This window comes from Pectinophora gossypiella, chromosome 6 (assembly GCF_024362695.1).
Source record: "Pectinophora gossypiella chromosome 6, ilPecGoss1.1, whole genome shotgun sequence".
In the NCBI taxonomy this organism is placed as follows: domain Eukaryota; kingdom Metazoa; phylum Arthropoda; class Insecta; order Lepidoptera; family Gelechiidae; genus Pectinophora; species Pectinophora gossypiella.
This window is the reverse complement of record NC_065409.1, coordinates 11,156,248-11,176,226: the sequence shown is the minus strand read 5'-3', so window position 1 is coordinate 11,176,226 and position 19,979 is coordinate 11,156,248. Positions and strand designations below refer to the sequence as shown.

The 19,979-nt window shown below is 37.0% G+C and overlaps 2 protein-coding genes across 2 annotated transcripts in view; one reads left to right on the top strand and one right to left on the bottom strand.

Moving 5' to 3' along the window:
- LOC126367549 (SEC14-like protein 2) overlaps positions 1-19,979 on the top strand; it is a 32,838-nt gene that overhangs the window by 212 nt on the left and 12,647 nt on the right. The window contains exons 2-3 of the mRNA XM_050011129.1: positions 17,087-17,156; positions 17,473-17,516. Coding sequence (XP_049867086.1) covers positions 17,087-17,156; positions 17,473-17,516 — 114 coding nt within the window. The remainder of the gene's footprint in view (positions 1-17,086; positions 17,157-17,472; positions 17,517-19,979) is intronic.
- Positions 13,227-16,808, bottom strand: LOC126367532 (armadillo repeat-containing protein gudu). The gene is made up of 6 exons (XM_050011106.1): positions 16,148-16,808; positions 15,772-16,078; positions 15,267-15,612; positions 14,812-15,195; positions 14,473-14,687; positions 13,227-13,400 (listed from the first exon to the last, which is right to left on the bottom strand). The coding sequence occupies exons 1-6, from the start codon at positions 16,744-16,746 to the stop codon at positions 13,269-13,271; spliced, it is 1,983 nt and encodes a 660-aa protein (XP_049867063.1). The 5' UTR covers positions 16,747-16,808; the 3' UTR covers positions 13,227-13,268.

Sequence of the window (19,979 nt, the reverse complement as noted above, 5' to 3'; positions counted from 1 at the left end):
TTGAACTTCTGAACTTGCCGGAGGATGTTGATATTTTATGCAAAACTGAAACTTATTATCAAACAATAGCATTTTATGTTGAATCTCGACAACAATTACCGGCTGTATAACGAAAATTATACGGTACTTACCTATACCGTAGTAGATCTGTGCAATTTAAAATGAAATTTTATTTCCGTAAGAAGAATACTTACCTACTTACTGATGTTATTAAATTAATTATCGACAGTATAGTCTGTTATCGGGATTAAAAATAAAAAAGATAAGAGTAGTGTAGGATTTGAGTAAGGTGCCTACCTAGCTAGCTACTTTTACCTACATTTTATAAGTAAGTAGGTTACTTAATTTGATTTATTGCGTCCTCGCGCCCCAACAGAATAGGTAGAGTCAGATGACCTGAAAAAATAGTATTATTCCTTATTCTATGCCTGTACCATACAGTAAATGAACAATAATACTTCATAGGTTCATATTTTTAGATGGATAGGTAGGTACTTAACCCTTTTCATGAAAACGCCCTGCATGCAGTGCAAAATGGAGTTCCGCCAGACAGGTTCCACCTTAACGCATAAGCGAAATGCATGAGCTAAAGGTGATCCAGGAATTAACATTATTAGGTACCTACCTTACTACCTATATCTAATCCTATTACCAATTTTCCTACTCTGTGTAGGTGATTCGATTATTACGTTTAGGTACTTATTTACATTCCATACTCACGCCCGCCATCACTAACGGGGTAAACAAGACCACAAGTAGGTAAGCTGTACACCACTTGCAGCCACTTTTGATGCTTAGATGTTTCGTTACCCACTTTATATACTCTATATATATAAAGTAACAATATATGTATAGATATTTTATAGAGTACATACCTACATAGGTAGGTAATTAACTAATGCTTAGCTATATTAGAGCTCTCCTTAGTTATGACACGTCATCCTACCTATCTTTAACACCAACGCCTGCCTAGAATGGGATATTGAAATTAAAAAATAAGTAAGTAAGTATACAGGGTATTAGTGACATCATAATCAAAACTTTAAGGGATGATCCAGACCATGATTCTGAGTTGATATCAAGTGGAATTTTTCGTCCCAAAAGTATGGAACTGAAAATAATTAAAAGAAACACAAAAATTTTCATTAATTTTGCGACAGTAAATTCCAGTTCATATCAACTCAAAATCATGGTCGGAATAACGGCCTCCGTAGTCCAGTGGTTGTGCGTTGTGCTCACGATCCGGAGGTTCCGTGTTCGAATCCCGGTGGGGACAAATCACAAAAGTCACTTTGTAATCCCTAGTTTAGTTAGGACATTACAGGCTGATCACCTGATTGTCCAAAAAGTAAGATAATCCGTGCTTCGGAAGGCACGTTAAGCCGTTGGTCCCGGTTATTACTTACTGATGTAAATACGTACGTATACGTGTGTAAGTACGTAGTCGTTACATGAGCCATGTCAGGGGCCTATGGCAGCTCAATAATAACCCTGACACCAGGGTTGATGGGGTTGGTAATCCACCTGACACCCCACACTATAGAAGAAGAGAAGATGGTCTGAATCATCTCCCTTAGTATTCGTTCGTCGTACAAGTGTAAGACAATAGAACCAAATAGTTACAAAAGAGACTAAATGAAAATGAATCATTATTGTATTACCTTTAAACTTTAAAGTGCACTTTCGTACGAGGAAGTGCCCTTATGTTGTTTCCGCGTTTCAGATGCGTTTCATTGTTGTATTGAAAGTCATGAAAGTAAGGTCATCTCTTAAAGAAAAATAACTACCTACATACATACCCACGTCGATATTTTCGTTCGTCTGTTGGACATAGTCCTTCATACTTTAATTGAGGTACGGAGTCATACCCATAGACCTAGGATTTTCAATGGATACCTATTACCCCATTGAGTTGCTTCCTGGAGAATTGCCGGAATACGAATAAATTTAAAAAAGTTACCCGACTTAGATCGAATCCAAGGCCTCATTTTTGGTGGTTATGGTCATCTAGCCTTTGCCTTCAGTAAATACATCATCTTGTTATTTATTATATCCAGCGTGTTTTGAAAGATATATCGCAATAATGCATTACTCTCAAAAGCATCATCAGTTGCTCCAACTAAATAGTTACCATACCATGGAAAAATACCACGGTATTGGAAATTTACCACGGCGTTGAAAGTTACCATTCCATGTAAAGTTACCATACCCACGCAATGACTAGCCGCAATCGAAATTGCCCAACTTTATCGATGATCGGATTCAATTAATATTATAGGTACCTTCGTTCCTCAATAAAGTCACGGGCTCGCCAGTTTTCCATTCCACATTAGACCAGACAATGAGTCCGCGACAATCGAACGTTCGCACTTTGCAATAACGCAGATCATCGTAGCGCGGCCGTCGTGCATCCGGTGGTCGGCCGACTTTTTGGTCTAATGCGCGATGTCTGTTTGGTGTCGTACGTTTTCTTCTCGTGGCCTATGACGTCATTGAGGTCCAACGTCCACCAAATGTGTGCAGTTGTATAACGCTACCTTACCAGTAGGGCTAACATGCGCAACCTGATAACATTTCGTACCGCGACATATCCTACGTCATCGACTACCACGATGGGACCAGTTTATAGTTGTCACTGTTTGAATAGGCTTGCTACGGTCCGCTCTTCTACTAACCTTGTCCCAGTCATTTTATCCATTCTAACGTTATAATTTCGTTCAAATGGCCCTCCATTTTGGTGGACAGTAAATTGTATTAGATTAAGGTTGTTATTTTTATTTAATAAAAGAAAAAAAAAATTGTGTCGTTCTGTCGATTGGTGCTAATATGTCCCAAATAAGTCATGTCGTTCTGTCAAAATACGAACAGAATCACGTGCCACGCATGTTAAGGAAAAAAACAAACCTATCGGCAAAATTTATTGAATCGATCGATAATTTTATCGCGATGCGCATGTTAGCTCTGCTTGCTGGTGTCTTCTTTGTTACCATGGTGTCCTAGTGAGATATGGCCCTAAGTGTAAGGTCACGAGTACTAATATGTATACACTTTGAAACCATGTCACATTAACTTTTTTGACAAATTAAACCGTAAGTCTCATTAAATGTCAAATATTATAGTGCGACAGGGTTCTAAAGTGGGTACATGGTATTGTTCATGACTGTACGTACCAGCTTCAATGTGATTTTTGCAATTACATAAATGGATAGACTAAGTTTTCAACTAGGTATGTAGTGTTTACAAAAGGCAGTCACGTGCACTTCAAAATATACAAACAGACTGCAGAATGAATGAATATTGCAGTGTTATAGACGCAACTTCCTTCATAGCCGAGTGAAGTTGTGCCTCCCGGTATTTAATTAAGTATTGCATGACGCGTTAACAGGTTACTTACACCTAGGCTAAATCCTTGTACGGGTTATTTCCCGAGCATTGCCCTTTTGGTTCGATTCTGTGCGTTTTATTCCAGCTATATTTTTGTCGTGACTCTTGACATAGGTACTGTGTTACGTGTTGTGTGTAAATGAATTTAATAGGGTGTAGGGGCATTATGGGATTCATAGATGGCATAGATTTGACCAGTAGCGGCCCTAGCAAAATATTTAGGTGGTTCGAGACCTCACAGTGACACCCTCAGCCCCTTAAAATACAAAATTTTTGAAAAAACACCTGACGGCCAGTAACAGAAATAACAGTACCTACACGACATATTTTATTTAGTTGATTTGTTTTATTGTCAAGCGCAATCTGCGTAATGTTTATTTGTAAGTACTTTTAGTACATGTATATGATGTTTGGAATACGTCTAATCGTGTTACCATGCCACCTGCGCACTTGATCGTGATATTAAACCACTTATCCCCTACTATCTATCGTGGGTATTCGATAACAGTGATGCAGGTGAGGTAGGTAGCTATCTACATAAAATGCAAACTCACCCAGGTAATCTCTTATGATATGATATGAGTCAAAAGAGTTACCTACCCCTCACGGTGAACAGAGTTCCAAGTACCTATGTTATGTTGTCATGCAGCCACGGGCGTACTCTTGGTATTAGCGATACTTGGGATTGTATGATGAACAGATTTTCAGATCTATAGGTATCAAAACTAACTTGTTTGTTGCTTATCCGGTTTCTAAGTAGGTAGGATAGGCAAGTTATTAAGCAGTACGTAAAAACTTATCTCTCCTTCCGAGAAACTGTGAAAGGCATACTTACAATACAAGAAATAAACATAAAATTGCTATTCAAAATTCTAGATTAAGTAAATTAAATTCATCTTTTTTGGGGTTATGTATACGTTTTTACAATAAAATACCAGATAATATTTTAAATTTGTCAGAAAATAAATTTAAAGCTCACGTGAAGCTTACTTTATGTAAAAAAGCTTATTATAAGATTAATGACTACCTAAATGATAAAAATGTCTGGTATTGAATGTGTTCCTCTAGTTATTAAATAACTTGTAATGTATATCCTCATTGGTTTTTAAAAGATGTGTTGCTGTTGCAGTTTCTTGTCATTTCTTCTCCTCAGCCATAACACCTTGCGAAATGACGTAAATTCAAAATGTTACATTGACCTTCAACAAGTTTATCCATGATAATTACGTTGAATAAATGATTCTGATTTCTGATTTCTGTTCCAAATAAAAATGAATACCTACTTGGAAAAAAATTGATGTGTTCCTTTGGCTTTGACGTTTCTGCATTGGGTTTCTCCAAGTCAATTAGTACATACCTTAACTCTTTTGTTTTTATACTTCCAAATAACATGTTTTATCGAACATCTCAGAAGTTTGAACAATGTTGCAGAATTGTACCCCAAGGAAGTTAAGGGACACAAGTATCCTTTTTGTTGGATTAAGTACTTAACGGGAAGCCTCGAATTTGTAATAGTTTTTTTTTGAAACAAAAACAATTTTATTTATTTTCAATGTACGACTTAGGATATTGCACAGTAGGATTCATATTTCATTACTTTCATTGAATTAACTTCTACTATTGTTTTTTTTGTGGAGCACCGATTACAACCCCAGTACCGTACTTGCACCAGTGAGTTATTAATTTACCTTAAGTGCAGTTTTCACTAACACAGCTGTCTGAACCATTATTGACGGCGATACGACTCCCATTTATCACGTTGGTCGAACAGAAAGTTGCCTGGAAGAGATTGCTACTTAGCAATAAGGCCGCCTATTGTACTAATTCTATTTCTCTTTTGTTTTGTATTTTGTTTTTTCCTGTTTGTGCAATAAAGTATTTGTTATGTTATGTTAAAGTTCGATGAGGTGTGGGTACTTAGTTCATCTTCCGATGGATGATATGGCCGTGAGCTGTTATGATATGTTATTCTTCTCTCGTGTGGATTATGAACAGAAATCATTACATTTTATTAAAAAAACAAAACATTACATTAAAAAATTTAATTTCTTTAACCCTTTAAAAAACAACAAATAACTCGCCACATTTTGGGAAGGTAGTTTAAACCCGTTTGATATTTAATTTAATAGTAAGAAGGTGACAGTGAGTGAAATGGATGAAATGGAATTCATCTTGCAATGGATGTACCTCTGACTACGCGAATTCAGATATAGTCGTGAACTTATAGTTTTTTTTTGAATTCACCTCACTCTACGCTACGACAGATTGACTAAGTAGAAAAAAAAAATAGGTAGGTATAAGTAATTGACACATCCTAGCTCTTTCACCATAGAGGTGCCAATCAGCTCGCTTTACCAAACACTTCAGGACCCCGATACCGACCCCGCCGGCGTGGTCGACGATTTCCCTCAATCAGCGTCTATCGCTATCGACCCACCTGGATAATTCTTTTAAATATTTTTTTCCTCTCAGACGACGCCCTGAGCCGAAGTTCGCGCCCGACTGGGCACCCTCAGGCCTGTTGTCTTAAACTTTGTACCGGATGAGAGCCTTCAGCGCTCCCCATTTGTCCGGCCAAGTAGTTAATGCCATCTGCGGCAAATATACAATAATAAATCACTGATTGACACAATTTCCCGCATGTGAGTAGGTATGTTAGTTTCTTAGATAAGTTGAAGTCCGTGGTCTACTCTACCTCATCGGGTAATAGGCGTGATGCTATGTATGTTGACAGGATATTAAAATGTGATGTGGCAACTAAGCAATAGGTACACAGTACGTGGACGCGAACGACACTAGCATTACAGCAAGTCGGATTATGTAAGTCCTATAGCATCTATTTATGCGCGAGCGCCGGCTCCCTGTCAGGAGTTACTTTGATGACATGACATGCTGTGAATAGAAAACAAATCAACTTACTTACATAAAGGTACAGTATAATGAATTATCTCCTCCTTTTTTAAATTATTTAGGTTAAAATCAAAAACTTTAATAAGCTATCAACTTTTAACCAAATGCTAATTAATAGTAAGTATTAGATGCTGATTATTATTAATTCACTTTCGAAAACTACTTATTGCTCTGATTTAATTAGCAAGACATGTTAATTTACTATTTATTCATGCTGTTAATCTAATAATGTTTGTATCCGGGGCATGTTAAAAATTCTCGACCACGTCTCAGTGATTGCATTTTGATTTTGTTCATTTGCATAACTACGTAGTTAAGTAGGCTACTTATTGACTTTTATTATTTTTAGCTTCTCGGATGTTAAAATATAATATTAAAACAATTCATCTAAATAAGTTTGACATTTATTGGCACTATATAGGTACTTTTATTATGCGTAAATATGTCAATTTTCAATACTACTTTTTAGACGAATTATTTTAATGTTGAATTAGACTCACTGATCAATATTTAAAAGGTGTTGCAGTCACCTGTTACTGTCGTTATAAAATATCGTTATGTGGCATTTTTTTTATTCCTTTCTAATCTTTTACGACTTTGTGGTCACTTGTTTCGTAGCTTGCGGTAAAAGTGACGACAATGGTCAATGACCGTAATACTTTAAAAATAGTCATAATAAAAGTAGAATGGTTGCACAACCATTTAGAATACTTACATACCTAACTGTGCCCTGTTTATCATAACTTAAAAGCCCTGTATTACAAGAATATGTATATCAAAACTACACATGTTCCTAAATTACATGTTACAAGTGTCAATATTTATTTCACAAGTATACTTTACAATTCCTATACTTTTTTGATAAACGTAATTTACACGTACTTCCTTGTGAGTAACTTGTAGCTTGTGAACGTGTAGACTTGTAAGTTTCCACATATTTATCTAAGTAGGTATGGTAGCGCCATCAATAGCTCTTAAGTTCTTAACTCTAACTCTTTTGGTAATATTATTTAGACATACCGATGATGAAAGAAGATTGATATTTTCGTTTAAAACAGACAGAGCAAACGTTTACATACTGTCTATATTATATATAAGACACCATTCCGAAAGCGGCACACGTTAGGCGATATGAGAGCATTATCTACTAGATTTCTATACTTACTATGAAATGCATTCCGAACGCAATGTCGACACTGTTACCTCTGGATATTTTATTGCTCCAATACCGTCTAACATAAAAAGTACCATTTTACTTCAGTTTTAGTTACATGCTTAAGGTATCTAGGCGCATAAATGCGTAAAGAACTAGGATTTAAATGAAGCCCATATTGATACACACACACACACACACACACATTTACCACGGAATTCCACCTACTACGATCCTAATACATCACCTTCGCTTCCTTTACTCCCATCAAAAACTTTATGCATGCTCGCGGTTGAACCGTCCTAGATCTGATCGCGGTATGCATGCCTAGGCCTTCCTCTTCCAGCTCTACTACCACGTTAATACGCATCGTAAATTTTAATTGTCAATTAAGTTTATTACTTACTCATTATTTGTTGCTATTGCCTAATCAAAACATTGTAAGCGTTATGAAGACCGACCGTTGCTCTTTGAGTAAATAACACGCAAGTAGGGTAGTACTTACCTATTAAGTACTTATACTTAATACATTTTACGATGTAATGACTACAAGCTAATGAGGGCCTATCCAGGCTACGTTTATACCCAAAAACAAATATATAAAAAATGCATGTCTTTTATCAGGTTAAACGAAGGAATATCTTTACAGCGCCATCTATATTGTTTTTGAGGAACGTCTCTCGTTATGTAATGAGGCACCTTACCTACCTCCGTATCATCAAAAGGATTGAAACATTGCCGCTACATTTCGACTTGTGTGATGACACTAATATATACAGGGTGTTAGTGACATCGTAACGAAAACTTTGAGGGGTGGTTCAGGCCATGATTCTGAGTTGATATCAAGTAGAAATTTTCGTCGCAAAAGTATGGATTGGAAAATAATTAAAAAGAAAAGAAAAATTTTCATGAATTTTTGACACGAAATTCCACTTGATATCAACTCAGAATCATGGTCTGAACCATCCCCCTCAGTATTCGTTACGGTGTCACTAACACCCATACCTACTTATATGGCTACCGTATGTACTTGTACGGGGTGTAAGTGTCATCGTAACGAATACTGAGAGGGATGATTCATCTGATTATTCTGAGTTAATATCAAGTGGAATTTTCCATCGCAAAAGTATAGAATTGAAAATAATTTAAAAAAAAAACATGAATTTTGCGACGGAAAATTCCACTTGATTTTAACTCAGAATCATGGTCTGAATCAACCCCCTCAGTATTCGTTACGATGTCACTAACACCCAGTATTTTTACATGACTTAGAAATTGGAAGTTTGTCTCAGATGTAAAATACACCTGTCTTTATTTTTATTTAAGATCCTTGGGGGAGGCCTATGCCCAGCAGTGGGCGTCATACGGCTGATGATGATGATGATGAAATCCATCCCCGTCGGGATAGGCTACAGAATCGTCGAAAACAAACCCGAAACTAATTTTGGGACAAACTTACGAAGATCTCTATACCTAGTGGCGAAGTTCCCAATCAATCAATCACATTCTCTGTAGTAACATACATGTATTATCTCTTGTTAAATCTTCTACTTCTTTTCATATGTGACGTTAGGTCGATGACCAACCTCTAACAACCTAGTTATTCACGAGCCAAAGGTCTCTGACACAAACCAAGCAAACTTTTATGACATGCTGGCAATAATGATAATAAATAGCTTAAGTATAATAAATAACATATGGCCAAGTTCTTTTATCACGCATAATAAGTCTTACTGATCTTACGTAAGTGGATATTTGTATTTTTAGAAATTATAATATATGTAAATACCAATGCTTATCACGTGCCTATAAATAATCCGTTAGCCGCGCAGACGAAGCAACACTTTCTAACTTTCTATTTTCTCATAATAACCTGCAATTTATAAATCTTACACAAAGTTATTTTTAACTCGATTATTTTTTATACGAATATCAATTTATTCAGAACAAACATATTTTTTTATGTTTGCGCGGGACGTTTTTTTATTTTTTTTACTTAATGTAGAGTCGAGTTGCCAGTTACCAACGACAAAAAATAAAAACGAATTTACTCAGTGTGATGTAAGCGTGGCTAGGGCTGTTTTGTAAGATACGTAGTAGGTAGGTATCTTCTGAATAGTCTGTGTTTGTATTGTGGTCAGTCCAAGTCGGCCCAGCAAACTGCCATACTAAATATGGTGTAGGTACATCATGTGTAGCTAGTGTACATCGTATCGTTTAAGCAAACCATACTACTACAATTAATGCATAATTATTACTAAAGACCAATTAGAGGAAGTTCTTGAAGGACTTACATTAACTAAATTGGAGATGTCATTAGAAAAGGTTTAGTACGATCTACTCTGAACCGGCGTGCGTGTATGAAACGATTGATGAATGTGGAGGAAGCAAGAGAAGTGTGTCAGGATCGAAGCAACTGGAATTCTATAGTCTCTGCTTACCCCGGTGGGAAATAGTCGTGAATTTATGTAGTATGTTTGTATTACTCGCAATAGTTTTTAAATAAGTCACTTTTACTAACATAATATGAATGTAATGTGTTTTAACCCGAAATAAACATTTATTTTTAAGCGAACTACTTATTTTGAAAAAGGTGATTATTTATACAATGTGCAGTGGCCAAACTCGATTAGGTACCTATAATAAATCAAAATCCTTTCGATATATATCACGAATCGCCATTGTTTAAAAAAATAATTGATGTGACTTATTGTACATATACTTATTTGCCGTTGATGGCATTAACCAGTTGGCCGAACAAATGGGTAGCGCCGAGGGCTCTCACCCGATTTGTTTATTTTAGAAACCATAAGTTGTATTGCCTCATACCTACGTCTAGTGAAGACAATTTACACAGTAGGAATATATCTGCACGGTCCATACTACCAAGCAATCATTGTACTTTGTTTAGTTTATTTATACCACCTACTACTTAATGTTAATGTCAGGTATTTCCACCAAACCAACATGACTCAAAAAAATAACATCATCACATCACAATACGCTTAGGTAGTTGCGTCGTAGGTAGGTAATCATTCACCTCTTATGCGTGCTTTGCGTCTCCTCTCCGCGATGTTGGAATCGACACCACAATGTGATGTGTTCGCTGATAGGAGTGTATGGAGAGAGTGTTGGCTTTACTGTTTTGTTTTTCTTCCATTATTTTTATTTTTTGTGTATTTACCTTTTAATTTTGAAATTGTAAGTTTTATAGTGTTTTTCATGTTATTTATAGTCTTATTTTTCTTTTTGTTTCTTTTTCATTCATTGTTTATTTATGTTGTATTCGTTTTTATATTGTTTTTGTCGTCATACAGCGAATTGGGTTACACTGTAATGTTGTATGTGCCTTTATAAATAAATCATTTACAAAAAGTCCTAGAATAGCAAAAGGTAATTAAATTGAGCAATTAAAACTTGGTTTGGAATATTGCCGTGAGCTTAAATAATTTTTTATGTTATGTAAAAACTTAGGTTACCGAATGTTATTTAAAATAATAGACAGCTACAGCAAAACTTTTTAACAATAGACATAATAGAGAACTAATCATCGAAAAATAATAGAAATAACTTGACTTACGTATTTCACAAAGCAATTTTGCTTAACCTTATCTACCTATCGCACCGCATGCTGACGAAATCGTAACTTTTGAGGTTTTGAATGCCTTAACGTCCTTGCATAGTTAGGTACTAAACATTAAAGGCGATAAAAAAAATGACAAAGTATAAAATAATAGGTACCTACAATGGTAAGAACTACCTAGTACTTCGGTCTGCCGCCGGCGGGACTAGATGTTTCTATAGATGCAATTTGTTTACCATCGCACTTGCATTGCAAAACTGGCAAGGTCAGGGAAGTGACTAATGCCTCTTGGACGCAACTTCTCGATAATTTCGTTTGCGCAATTTGACAAAAGCCCTTCTCTAATGCGCTGCGCACAGAACCGATTTTCTATAAAAACCCGCGCACCGGCCCAAATTCAACTGTGAAATCCACAATCTATTCAAACATTAAGATTCAACGGTGGCTACTAGTTGTCTTTTCGATTGTTTGCTGCTCTTCCCACTCCGAAAAGTAAAATGATGATGCTTTGGTTCCGGTTACTAGACCAAATATCTCCACCACCCGCAGAGGAGCATTGTGGTTGGGGGTAAGGGGATGCCTGTGCCCAGCAGTGGGCCTTATACAGGCTATTTATGTTATGTTTGTTTTTGTCTGGGCTACACTGGGTGACGTCGGGCGCCTCGCTGTCAACGCCAAAATTCAGATTATTACTTTGATGTATGTTATGTACTTTCATGTTACAATGTAAATGCGATTGGTTGCCATTGTAATATGTATAAGTGCACTAAGTACGAAATTTATATACGTAAATTCGGATCAGTACAAAAACTTAGGATGAAAGTAGTATGCAACAATCTAACTTTTACTTTTGGTCCCTGAGACAACCACACACTAGAATAAGTTGTTTGTATTATTAATTAAGCATATTTGCTTCAAGACGTCCTCAAAATCTGTCGAAATTTATAAGCAACATTGTTGTTGATTTATGATGCAGTTACATAGTATCTAGCGAAGTGTTGCTAATTAACAACATTGTTTCGCTTACCTACTATAAATACCAAAACACAAATGTAAAAAATGTTTGTAAACTTCGACTCCATATTGGAATTTCACAAAAAACGCCAACAGTTTTTCTTGACACAAGATTATCCTGAGCAGATAAAATACTCATCGCTGTCGTTCCCGTTTATGTAGTGTGTTGTGCATAACGTAAAATAGTAGGCTTTTATGGTAATTACGCTGTCAATCATGGCCAGACAGGACGAGATAGGTTAAATTGCTGTCAACCAGTTCAATGCCACAGCACCTATCAAAGTATTTATCCGTTCACCAAGTTTTATATCTTACTTATATTACTTCACTAGAAACAAATTATTTTACGGTAGTATTGGTTTGATTGCTAACTAGACTTACAATGTAATCAAGCTATTAACATACTTTTGTATCCAGTCTCTACCGCGTAACACCTAGGTGTAGTCTAGACGAATTTCTCAAAGTCTAGCAGATTATGTAAGCCGAAGAGTAATTTTAAAAGCCAAAATTAATATTCTTACAGTCTCAGATGAGACTATGTCTTCATAATCAGGTTGTTATTTTAACATTAGGTATTACAAATTTTACGATTACGCAACGATACATTCATCATCAGCCCATTAACGTCCCCACTGCTGGGGCACGGGCCTTCCCTATGAATGGATAGGGAGATCGGGCCTTAAACCATCACGCGGGCCCAGTGCGGATTGATGGTTATTAACGACTGCTAATGCAACCGGGACCAACGGCTTAACGTACCTTCCGAAGCACGGAAGAGCTCGAGATGAAAACTTTTTTTTTGTGGTCACCCATCCTATGACCGGCCTTTGCGAAAGATGCTGCTTTGTGAACTTCAACAATCGCAGACCGAGCGCGTTTACCGCTGCGCCACCGAGCTCCTCCGCAACGCAACGCAACGCAACGATACATTACAAAATACCTATTCAAGATCATCATCTAGAGTTAATCCGTGTTTACAGGGTCCGTTTACCTAACCTGAAGATTTGACAGGTCCGGTTTTTTACATAAGCCGCGAAGGGAAAATACAGGTTAGGTCAAATACCTTCAAAACGCATTTGTCTAGAATGTGAGTTTCCTCAGGATGTTTTCCTTCGCCTATTCAAGATAAACTTGAAAAAAAAAACAGGTTGCAAATTGAAATCGATCAATTTATTGCACGGTGAGAACATCGGATTTAGGTATCTTTAGTAATCGAAATAAACTCTACTGTTTCAATTTGATCTTTTCGGTGGCAAGGGCCAGTTTCCGGATGTTACAGAGGCATCCAGCTGAGGCTTCTTGCAACACCGGGTCTTTGGACCCGATGGTCTCCAGCAGGAATTGGACCACTCCAGCCTGCAGATAAATAAAGCAATCAATCGATATCATATCCCAGAAATGTTTATACTCACCACGTAAGATAGATCGTACCTACATTTTATTTTAAGAAACATCAAAACAAGAATTTTCTAAAAATGGAAATTGTTATGACGATTATTGACGTCATCTATAAACGTACTCATTGTTAGTAATTCTTAATTGTAATTCGTAATTACAGAGGGGTTAAAAGGCCACATCAAAGCAATTCATCTAAAAAAGCAATAAGTATTGCTATTTGACATTTGTGTGCATTGCGCACTTACTTTTATATGCGCAAATGTCAAATTGCAATATTGCTTTTTTAGATGAATTGGTTCGATGTGGGCTTTTTAACCCCCCAGGTAAACGGTGAAATATACGATTTTTTTTTACCATAAAAGACTAGCTTTATATATCAGGATTCGCATTTTATTATTTATCTCGTAACAACTGGAATATTACAAAATAATCCCGCTCCCGGAACGGTCCCGGTTAATTTATTTAAGTATGTGAAAGCGCAATTTACATACCATGCGAACACATAACTGATACTTATCAAACAATGACATTGTCACCGAACAATTGAATAATTTTAATCACACACATTTGATGTGCTAAGCGGGAAACGAACCCTCGACGTATATTTCAAAAGGCAAGTTTTGCTACTGACTACCCTAAGCTAACTCATAATTATTAATGAATCATATTGGCTGTTTATCCACTTCTTATAGTAGGTATATGTATACGCAAGAACTTTTTGCTAGGTATAAGGAAGTCGTATCATAACAATGGAAGATACAATGTGATGTTGACTTGAAGCGGCCTTTTTTCTGTGTCTTGAATAACAATAATATGCCAATAGAGCAAAACACGGGTCTAAGACTACATCTAATTAAAATACGAACGTTTTTAAATGTTTCGTATGTAAATTTTATAAAATAAATCATTCTGTCAAGAGTTCTTTTGTTAATAACGTAGACATGATTATAAAGGACGTAGATGTCGCAAATTCATTTGACGTCAGAATACTTCTGCTTGGTATAAGAATGCATCTATTGTTTCCACTTACAGCGTGCATAGTGACACAATTGATAGAGTAGAAGGACAGGTGGTACAGAGCCAACGCCGTGGCTCGGTGTACAGCCGGGTCCCGTGACGTCATGTAGTTCACCAAAGGCGTGATCGCACCACGTTTGCCGAACTCCTGACGATTCTGCGCCCAGTCACAGCAATATGCTATAGCCACACCTAAATTCGCCCGGAGATGATCATCTGTCGTGCCCACTGTGAATTATATAACACAATATTCAAAAGATACAACAACCGGTTCACACAACAAGGAAGAACTGATTCAAATTTTGTAGCGTGACCTTCACGTTTACGCGTTCTATGATTACAAAGTTCTTACCGAGTTTGGCTAGTTTCGCGACGACACCGTGATCCGAAATGACGGCCAAGTTTTCATGGTCTCGAGCTATCGTGGCTATAGCAGCACACACGGCTGCGAGTACATTATGATCATCGGAATCCAACAAGTCTACAGTCAGTTCCAACGCTCCCACAAATGAGCGGACCATTTCTCCGGAATCCGCTGCATTTGCAACGCAGGGACTCAATGCCAGAGCGGCGTTAGTTTGAACTTTCTTCGATTCATTTTTGAGTAACGACCATATCAATCGCACACCGTCCAATTGGTCTATTTGACCCATTGAATTTGGCTCCTTTGCGCATTCCATTAATACAAGTGGCACGTTTTCTAACAAAGGTTTATGTGTATTGTTTAAATGATGAACTGAAAATAAAAAATGAATCATTCGTGCGTTCAATTAACAATGCATATTTGTAAGTGTTCATTGAACTTACTCAGCATTGGAATTCCTCCTGCGCTTCGAATTTTATCACGATTGGGTGGATATTTGGCACATTGTGCGAGCGCTCCTGCAACGTTAGTGAGGACTCCGTCGTTTTCATCATCTAAAAGTCTAACAAGAATGGGCACAGCGCCGAGACTGTCCAGTCTCTTAATACTGGCATCACTGTCTGCGCATTTCCACAATGCCCCCGTGACTGCGGCCATGAGCGGCTTGTTTGATCTGTTAGTAGTGTCAGAAGCGGCGCCAACCAGCAGTTCAAGCCCCCCAGCGTCTCGGATCATGTTCCTCGTGGTGGGGTCGCTCGCGCATTTGTAGATTGCCAAACTGCAATAAGTCTAAAAATTATAAAATAAATTATCGTAATTACCGTTACTTTGGTTTACATTTACATCAAGTACCTACATAAATGAATCTGAGTTCATCACCTCCTAAATTATACTTGCTTTCAATGTTTGTAACAATAACAATATTATAATGAATTTGAAAAAATATACCTTTAAATCTTTGTCTTCATTTGCTAAATGTGTGATCAAATCATCTACCATCTTCTCAGTCTGTACAGCTAACTGGAAAGACGTTTCGTTTGCACACATTTGCAACAAGCCGATAGCTGGCACTGCTACGTCGAGGTGTATAGTTTTTAGTATCCTGGCTATGAGAGGGACCATCCCATACTTCCTCATAGCTTCTCGGTTTCTTTGCGATGAAGACATGGACCAAAGAGCCTTGGCCCCCGCGCGGGCAATGTCCAAATACTGCAATTCATCCTGTGCAAGCTCCTCGCGGGCTGTGATCAAATACCTGTTAAATGGTGACTCGATAAGTATAAAAACTCAACACTACGATTACCAGAATTTTGGCATAACGTACCTTTCTTTTATGTCTATTAAGTCGATCAACTTAGGTATTCCGCCAAATCTCCTGCAAAATTTTCTACTTTTACGGATTCTGCCCAAGTTAGCTATCGTTTCTGCCGCGAGGATCTGCACGTCTCTGGCGGGATCTGACAACAGTCCAACCAGCAAAGGAATTGCGCCTAAATCCGTCACTTTTTTCCTTATTTCAATATTCGGTGTAATATCTTTTAAAACTGCAAGCCCTCCCAAGATACAGCACAAGTCTCTCGTTTCCAACAAGTTTACTAGTAATTCCAATCCACCAATTTCCTGAATGGCTCTTTGATTCACCTCTATAGTCAAGTCGTGATCCTTAAGACATGATAAGGCAACCATAGTTGCTGTTTGATTACCGGCTTTCATGTATTTGACTAGTTTCTGTATGTGCCAGTATTCTGGCGGGATTTCTGTTGATTTGATGAGGTCTGCCCAGTTGTCTTCTGAAGAGGAAGTAGAGGAGGGAGATGAGGCAGAGGTATCAGAGCCTTCTGTGACCATGACGATGCGTGGCAAGCCCACGGTGTCCTGCCCCCCATCAACGCTGAACGTCGATATATTGTCCACCTCGCCCATGATTGCGAAAAATTACACTCTTAAATAAACTGCCGTCAAAAAATACTTCAGAAAACGCTCAGGAAAAGGTACTATTGAAAGCTCGATTTGTCAATAATGTAAATATAGATAGTCGCTAGGCAACGTGTAACGTGATAGGATAGGTTTGTTACGAATGTGGTTACGAAATATGAGGGACAAGTCGGCAAACGTGCCTTAGGGTTCGCTCGTTGGTATAATAAGTATGTTACCCTAAGACAAAAGGTCCATGTTGCTCTATGCCAGTGATGATAAACATTCCTCTTCATTAGGTAATGCATGATTTGGACATCTCAATAAACTTATGATGTTATTGTTACAGTTTCGAAGGAACGTTAGAGACGTACTGAAACCAGAGCATAACGACCATTTTCTACTACGATGGCTACGAGGTAAATAAACAACATTACACTCCACATGATACTTAGTTTGCTTCTATAAACTATACCAACAGCCCGATAGCTATTCAAAACGTGATTTTATGATAAATCCGTTTGATTATACATAAAAGACGTAATCTTAAAGACCGGTTATATATAATCTTGTTTTAAGTTCGGAATAACTGGACTGGTGGATAATTTGGTATGATGTCACGGTCACTATGTGGCCATGATAAGCGGCAATTAAAGTAATCTAGTTATAACTACCAGCGGCGTGATTACAAGCAATATAATACATTTATGTTATAACTTTTTAATTGTTTTGCAGCCAGACAATGGGACCCAGAAGCGGCGGAAAAAATGTTGAGAGACGTGAGTATAATTATCGTGGCCATATCATAGAATTGATGATTATATGAAGTAGATTCAATTACAACTAGATTTCTAAGTTTGTTTACATCTTTTAACCTTGTTAATATATTTATGGAGCCAACCAGAATTACAGAAACAACTGCCTCATGTTTAGATAACATTTTTTGCAATTGTGATTTCCAAGATAACAGTATCCTTAACTGTTTTAAGTCTGATCACAGTGGGCAGTTGGTTAGTTTTCCAGTACTTAAAAATGTGCAAAAAATTAAATTTAGTACTCGACCCATCACTGATAATCGGATAGAGAAATATCGAAATAGTCTTATTAGTAACTTACCTTGTCCAAACTTTGATACAGACAATCCTGACGATTTTTACAGGGATTTCTTCACTATAATCCATAAAGAATTTGAAAATAATTTTCCTCAAAAGGTAGTTACCAACAGTCAATCATTCAAGTTCAGTGACTGGGCTACCGTAGGCATTCGCAAAAGTAGAAATACTCTTTATTCTTTATATGAGGAAAAAACGTATACACACGCTGATAGTTTCAAAAGCTACGTCAAAAATTATTCTAAAATATTTCGAAGAGTGTGTTATACAGCCAAACAGATGCATATTAGTAGTAAAATAAAGACCGCGGATAATAAAATAAAGGCAGTTTGGCAAGTAATAAATAGTGAAAAAAAGGCTTCTAAACCGCGTGAATTAGAATACAATATAGAATCGGGCACTGGGTTAGTAAAACAAGATAAAGATGTAGCTGAAGTTTTTGATAAATTCTTCACGAACATCCCTGTAAAAACTACAGAATCTCTCAGGTCCTCTCCTGTTCAAGCTGATATATTATTAAAAAGTAATGTTACTGCTTGCACTGAATTATTTGATTTTAAACGCGTTGATCCGAGTAGTATTGTTAAAGTATTCAAACAGCTGAAACTTAAAACCTCGAAAGATTTATGGGGATTGTCTGTCAAATTGATGAGCTCTGTTATTGATATCCTAGCACCATATCTAGCTTACATTTTTAATATGAGTGTTGAAAATGGCACTTTTCCAAATTTAATGAAAATCAGTAAAGTTATACCTCTTTTTAAATCGGGCACAAAATCAGACCCCACGAATTATAGACCGGTTTCTATTCTACCAGTACTTAGTAAAATTTTCGAGAAAATTATTCTCGACCAACTGCTATGTCATTTTAATTTAAATAACTTACTCCACAGCCAGCAGTTTGGTTTTACTAAGGGTCGGTCTACAACAGACGCGAGTGTGACATTTGTTCGACACATTTTCGATGCTTGGGAGAAGTCGCAGAATGCCGTAGGAGTATTCTGTGACTTGTCTAAGGCGTTCGACTGCGTGGATCACGAGACCTTGCTTTTGAAATTGAGGCACTATGGACTAAATAATGGAGCTCTCAGTTTGTTAAATTCATATCTAGGTGGTAGGATACAAAAGGTACAAATCAATAGTACAACTTCTTCGGGCTCTCATGTTCAAATGGGAGTTCCTCAAGGATCCATTTTGGGTCCGTTTCTTTTTTTAGTGTACATAAATGATTTACCTTATGTAGTACAGAACCAAGCTGACATTGTGCTGTTCGCGGATGACACTTCTCTTATATTTAAAATCGACAGAAAGTTAGAGGAATTTGACGAAGCAAACAGCGCTGTGTCGCAGGTTCTAAGTTGGTTTACAGTAAATAACCTAGTTCTAAATGCTAAGAAAACGAAGTGTATTAAATTTGTTCTACCAAACGTAAAGAAAGTAAATAATAACATTAAAATTAACGACGAGAAACTAGATTTTGTTGAACACACCGTTTTCTTAGGAATTACTGTAGATTCAAAACTTCAATGGGGCCCACATATTGTATCACTAGCGGGCAAGCTAAGTTCAGCAGCATATGCCGTCAGAAGGATCCGACAACTCACAGATGTACCCACTGCTAGACTTGTCTACTTCAGCTACTTCCACAGCATAATGTCTTACGGTATTTTGCTGTGGGGTCGAGCCGCTGATGTAGAAACTATTTTCATCATTCAAAAAAGAGCAGTTCGCGCTATTTATAAGCTGCGTTGTCGGGACTCTTTGAGGGAGCTGTTTAAAGAAATAAATATACTGACGGTCGCAAGTCAATATATATATGAAAACATTATGTATGTACGTAAAAACTTATCTCTCCTTCCGAGAAACTGTGAAAGGCATACTTACAATACAAGAAATAAACATAAAATTGCTATTCAAAATTCTAGATTAAGTAAATTAAATTCATCTTTTTTGGGGTTATGTATACGTTTTTACAATAAAATACCAGATAATATTTTAAATTTGTCAGAAAATAAATTTAAAGCTCACGTGAAGCTTACTTTATGTAAAAAAGCTTATTATAAGATTAATGACTACCTAAATGATAAAAATGTCTGGTATTGAATGTGTTCCTCTAGTTATTAAATAACT